This window comes from Solanum pennellii, chromosome 9 (genome assembly GCF_001406875.1).
Source record: "Solanum pennellii chromosome 9, SPENNV200".
NCBI classification, from domain to species: domain Eukaryota; kingdom Viridiplantae; phylum Streptophyta; class Magnoliopsida; order Solanales; family Solanaceae; genus Solanum; species Solanum pennellii.
This window is the reverse complement of record NC_028645.1, coordinates 49,649,610-49,656,183: the sequence shown is the minus strand read 5'-3', so window position 1 is coordinate 49,656,183 and position 6,574 is coordinate 49,649,610. Positions and strand designations below refer to the sequence as shown.

At 31.5% G+C, this 6,574-nt stretch overlaps 1 protein-coding gene across 2 annotated transcripts in view; it reads left to right on the top strand.

The window, feature by feature from the left end:
• Positions 1–3,105, top strand: part of LOC107031573 (citron Rho-interacting kinase) — a 13,895-nt gene extending 10,790 nt beyond the window's left edge. Inside the window, exons 14-15 of one of the 2 annotated variants that reach the window (XM_015232990.2) lie at positions 2,610–2,719; positions 2,825–3,105. In XM_015232990.2, the coding sequence (XP_015088476.1) occupies positions 2,610–2,719; positions 2,825–2,903 (189 nt within the window). In that variant the 3' untranslated portion in view covers positions 2,904–3,105. Of the gene's footprint in view, positions 1–2,268; positions 2,572–2,609; positions 2,720–2,824 lie in introns of those variants that run through there. The other variant, XM_027911770.1, reaches the window with a different exon arrangement.
• The last annotated feature ends 3,469 nt before the right edge of the window (positions 3,106–6,574 follow it).

Below are 6,574 nucleotides of genomic sequence, written 5' to 3'. Positions count from 1 at the left end.
GGTGAGGGGGAGGTAGGGGTGGATGAGGTAAAAAATAAAAAAATTGAAATTGAAAATATTTTTAATTTTTTTTTTATTTTAGAGGGGTGTGGGGCTGATCGGGGTCGGAGGGTGGGGTGAAAATATAAAACTTTGAAATTGAAAATATTTTTTAAAAACAAACATAATTTTTTTTGGAGGGGGTGAAAAAATAAAAATTTGAAATTGAAAATATTTTTAAAGAATTGATTTAAAAAGAAAAAATGTAATTTGAAGTTGGATGAGAGTTTTGGAAAATGTTTTTCTTAATTTTGAGGAAAATGAATTTATTTGGAAAACATTTTCCAAAATCCTTATTATGATGTTGCTATTTGATACTCCTTTCGTCCCATTTTATGTGACACCCTTTTCTTTGTAATTCGTCCGAAAAAGAATATCAGCTTACTATAATTAAAAACAATTTAACGTTAAAATTTCCCATTTACTTTATTGAAATGATTTATTGCCACACAAGTCTAAGGATTGGTTTAGACCATAAGTACGGATCCAAGTCAAATGGGACAAAAGAGCATTTGAACTTGAATCTGGTTCCCTGGCATCCTGTGAAAACACTGTGCCTTGCTAAGTCATTTAGGCGAATAGCAGACAGGCAGATGCATTTGAATTGTAATAAAAGAGCTACTCTTTTTACAGTCATGCATGTATGCTGCAACAGTCGGTCATGACACATTCTTTTTCAAGATACGTATGGACAGTGTCACGACCCAAAACCCCTAAACCGTCATGGCTCCTACTCCACAACCCCAGTAGGTGGTTCTAGTTCCCTTTTTAATTACATGCATGATTAAAGCATAAGAAACAATTATAAGTCATACAAGTGTTTCAATATTTATAGCTGATTTGATTTGGTTATTGGTCAAATCATCAATCACAACAACTTAATTGGTCTTTAAATTATTAAAAACCAAACCATATAGAATATTTATTTGTCGGTTTGGTTGTTATCGGTTTTGATTGGGTTGTTCTGTTGTTAACCATATATAAAAATATAAGAAACAATTGATTCAAATGAATTAAGAAAGACAACAATTCATTAAAAAAAGAAATGAATTTTCTTTGTGCCATATTGGATTTTTATAATTCTTATACTAGTACCCCGATTATGTTTAACTTTCATCTTATATTGTCAGCTAATCCGATGCACTAAGCAACATAAACTAACTAAATAATGCATAAACTATTGATAATTGTTGGACAAATAAAAGATGCACCATACTTCATTTTTTGCAATTCAAACTCCCCCATTAAGTTCAAAATTTGCACACCTTTTATTGTCTCCTCTCCAACATACTCTTCCATGAGATAGTTCCATATTTCTATAGCAGTTTTCAGAGACATTATTCATGTGGAAACTGTTGATGATAGAACAACAAATAGACATGCCTGGGCCTTTGATTTCTTTGTCTTCTTTTCCATGTGCTTTAATCTAAGCAATGATGGGATTATACAGTAGGGTTGGAATATCGCAATCCTCTTCCACAACTTCTCAGAGATCCAAAGCATCCATGAATGTCCCCATTCGTTAGTTATCTTAATCTCCATCAAAGACCGACAGAGCAATTGGTGGGACTTGCTCCCAGCATCCATGTCTTTTCCAACTCAATCACATACAATTGTTAGTTTTTAATAAGAAAATTGCAGATAAGACAATGAAAACATTGTCTAGTTTGCTTAAAAAAAAAGAAAGCAGGAAAATCTAAGGAACAATGAATGATGAAGATGACTTAATGAAAACTTATAGAGTAATATTAATTCTACAGAAAAATAGATACATAAACATTACTAGAAATAAACTGAAATAGATCAGTTTTATTTTTTTGTCATGGTGATAACCATGGTACCTACCTCCTAAAATAAGTCAATTGAAATATATGAAACTTAAAAATATATATTGTAGTCCTAAAACAACTAACTAGTATGTATGAGGAGACGCAAAGGTAGACTAAATAAGTATTAGGAAGAAGTGATAAGGTAGAATATGACACAACTTTAGGATACTGAAAATATGACCTTTGATAGGAGGGTGTGGATGACCCATAATAGGATAGAAGGTTAGTAGGTAGTGTAGTGTTATCTTGCTAAGGGTGACTTTTGTCATGGTACTAGTTGTATTATTATAGTTCTTGCCTTTTATTTTTATCATTGTTTATTATCGTTTTTAATAATCTTTTCTAGTATGTTGTTTACTGTGATTTGATATCACATTATTTTATTGTTCCTTTCTGATAGACTTTGCCTTGTTACTTGCTAACTTGAGCCGAAGATTTTTCAAAAACAGTCTACGAACAAGATAGTGGTAAGGTTTGCGTACATTTTATGCTCTCCAAACCTCACTTGTAGGATTTCACTAGATATGTTATTATTGTTCAACAAAACACACCCAAGTTCCTTGTGAACCATGTCAGCCATCCCCACAAGTCACAACACATAATGAACTTAGGGGAAGAAAGTTGTAGTACTCAAAAGTGCTGGGACTGATCATTCCAGATAGATTGAATTCTCTGTCATTATGATATTGGTGCAGTACAAAATAATGGTAGTTATGTCCTCTAAATTGGTTGTTGATATAGGGTTCACTAGCTGAAGAGCAGAGCAAAACAGAAGCCTTGTCTGCTGAAATCTTGCTGCTTAATGCACGGCTCCAGCAGGCCACACAAGCATACAATGGTCTCACTCGCATGTATGTATCTTTTAGACCTGTTGACATATTCATAGGCAATTTGCCCATATCCTTTTTGTTATTTTTGTTATTAACTAGTAACACTACCATTTTAATATTTTCCAGCTATAAACCTCTTTTATGGAACATTGAGAATAGTCTCGTCAAGTTGAAACAAGATAGCAGCACCGTAAGAGTTCAGTGAAGGTGTAACATTTTAAGTGCTACATGAAGTTGATAACCTACTACATGAAGGTTCATTATCACAACCATCGTTATAACAATATTTTACCATAACGATTGAGAACTAATTTTTCACGGTATATTTTACTTCTTTGTAACGTGTTCCACCTATAAGAACAATGACATTCATACGATGCACTTTTTATAAAATTACATATGATATCTATAAAAATTAGATTTTAGAATATTTTTAGTTATCATCAATTGGTGTCTTGCACTGTTGCATATAGTAAGTTTCTAGTGTGAACTTTTAAAAGAAAAAAAAGACCACTGTTTTTTTTTTTTTGTGTGTGTGTGGGGGGGGGGGGTCATTTAATCCTGAAAATGAGTTGTCTCGTTTCTGCTTCGCCCATCTTTGAGATAAACAAATCTTTCTTATTGAAAATCATTGCAGGAGTTTTGAATTTTCTTTTCTAGCCCAATAGTATTTTCCAACACTTCTCATAAATTTGTATAATGGGCAGAAGAAGAACAAACGCACCCATAAAATTGTATATGTCAAAGTTGTTTTGTTGCAGGGGATAGAATCTATTGCAAATTTAAATTGACAAGTCAAATACGGGAGAGAATGAGAGAGGAGATGTTAATCTGAACCAATACCCAATAATAATAAATGTGGACAAGGCCCTAAAATGTCCCTCAACTGTCTAATGTCATACAAAAATATTACTTTCGGCTCCCAAATATTAATCACCTAAATTTTTGGTTCAAACATACCTTTAACATTAACCATTTAATTCATATATGTCCTTATTTTTAACGAAGTTCCCCTAAAATAAGATAATTAAATATTTATTTATTATATTACCTAATCTAATTGAATTAATGTTAAACCCTTATTAAAGAAATAATAAAAATTACATATGATTCGTGTTTTGACCTGACATGCTTAAAATAATATTCAAAAGATAATTTCATGATATGTTAGTATTGCCTTGTTTCATATCAACCCCAATTTATTATAAGCGAGTGAACTCATAATTGAGATTTAACTCAAATTTCATACAAATCTTAAAAAATCATTATTTTTCAGATATGTTTTCCATTCAATTATCCGTCTTGCTCATTCTCTGTTTTTAATTTTACTTTCTTAAATGAACTTACATGTTCATTTTCTTCTAATTATATTATTTTCATGGTGTTTTGGTATGTGGGGGTAGAAGAAAAAGTTATTTTCATTCATTCATTTTGAATTTTGGAAACACACGAAAAAGAAAAATGCACTATACGTATATAGTTATTAAATCTTCTATATTTTTGTATGAATTTTATCGTTATTATTATTTTTTAAAATCAAAATGATGTCATCGTTGTTTACTCTTTTTTTTAATAAAGATATTTTACTCCTTTTTTTTGGTCATAAGTTGATTTTTTTTAAAAAAAATGATGTAAAAGATCAAAAAATAATATAAGAGAGCAAGAGGGGGGGGGGCAGGGAGAGTGTAGAGAGTAGATGATTAACCTTTTTTGTTAATATATTTTATAATGAAACTGAAAAGTATGTGCCTATACATCAAGTAACTTCAAATTATTTTATAGAAAAAGTCCTAAAATACCCATTAACTATGCGGTTTGGTACAATATTATCTTTCATCCACCTTATAAGTGCATACCATTAGAAATAAGAGTATTTTTGAGCCAAAGTGTTGATATTAGTGATATTTGAGGGTCGAAAGGTGGATAGAGGATAGTTTTGAACCAATTAAAATAGTTGAGACATACTTTAGGCCCTTGTGTCACGAACTTAGAGTCTTATAAAGCTCCGTGTTGCACTTGACAACTTACTCACGACTCTTTGACGATCTTGTAAGCTCAAGTAAGAAGACTAAGATCACTAAGAGAATGCAAAGAAAGACTTAGAAAGCTTTAAGAAGAAGGCTATCAAACCTTTTGGAGTCATATCCACCTAAAACCCATACATTGGAAGTAACCCTACCTTCATTGGGTTTCTCCTTCACAAATTAGGGGAAAATCTAGGGGACTCAATGGGTGGAAGAACCCATGTATAAAGATCTTAACATACCTTAAACAAATCCATAGCACAAGCCTTTAGCAATTGAGCCTTTGTTCTTGACCTTAGCTTCAACCCTAGCTTCTTCTTTAATAGAGGTTCTTCATAGAGAGAGAACTATTTGAGAGAGGAGTGATTTGGGGTTTTGAATCAGGTCTAATGTAAAGTTACTCAAATTTGGGGGCTAATGACTTAAAATACTTTAATTGGGGGCCAAATACATAAGCAGATCCCTAAACTTGTTAGATATTTTCCCTCAGGTACCTCAATTACGTCATTTTCCTATTGAATCATTGAACCCCCATAATTTGTTTCGTTTAAACAAACACCGTTGTCTGATGTGGAACCAGATTTGTGAAGGGTATTGATAGAGGATACATATGTTGTTTCACAAATCATTAGTCCAATTGATAGTGAAAATGTTTGAGAATAATTGTGTTTTACTTAAGTAATTTGAACACATTAGAAAACAAATGAGACTAGCACGGTTTGTCTTCATTCCTTCAATCAAAATTATTACAATTCGAACACAATTGAAGACATTTACAATAGAAAAGCTGATCAAAATCAACCCACAGTATTTTAAAGAAACAAATTATGGGTGGTTCAATGATTCAATCGAAAAATGACGTAGTTGAGATACCTGAGGGAAAAAACTCAACAAGTTTAGTGATTTGTTTATGTATTTGGCCTTAATTGGGTGAATAAAAGATATCGCAAACAACCCTTCACTTAAACCTAGTCGAATAGGATTTTACTTAATTGACCCTCACTAGACAGCCCCATCCGAGGCACCACGACCACTTGGACAGTCTGTAAAGGGAACCACGGTCTTATGTGGTGCATGTCGTCCATAGACCAGTAGATCTCATAACCCTTAGGGGCCGTTTGGTTACTCTATAAGAGTACCTTTTATTCATGAATTAAAAGTGGTATTAGTTTTACCATGTTTGGTATAAGTTTTTTATTAAGTTGAAAAGTCAACCTAACTTATACAATGTTTGGTAGGTAGAGTTCTAAATGTTGTATCAAAAGTTATTAATGTTTTAATTTTATATGGTGTTTGGTTGTGTTTTTTGTAATCTTACATAATTAATACTAACGTAACTTATGAGGGAATCTATGTATAAGTTATCCGGGGTAGAAGGTGGAATAATATGCGGGTGTTAGTTATACATGTATTAAAATAATATATTACACAATTACCCCGATTAATTTATTTTTAAATCATTTTTTATTGAAAACTTTAACCATTTTTTTCCTCCGTTGAGAACTTTACCTAACTACTTTTTTTTTTTTAACAAAAAAAAAATTCTTAATACACGAACATCTTTTTCTAAGCCGCAAAGCTTGTGCAGAATTAATCGCCGCTAATGTTGCAGTTTAGCCTTTTTTACCGTCTATCCATGGCTAATTTATATCAAATCAAAAGAAAATATTTATTTTTGTAAGAAAATTTTATATTTTGTTTTTGTTTCTTCTTTACTGAACAATATTTTTTAATTTTGTTTTCATTTGAATTCCAAATGCAAATATTATATTAATATTATAAATTGAATCGTACATATTTTGTCTGCACATATGTTTTATATATATGTGTATATATATATGTGTGTATATAT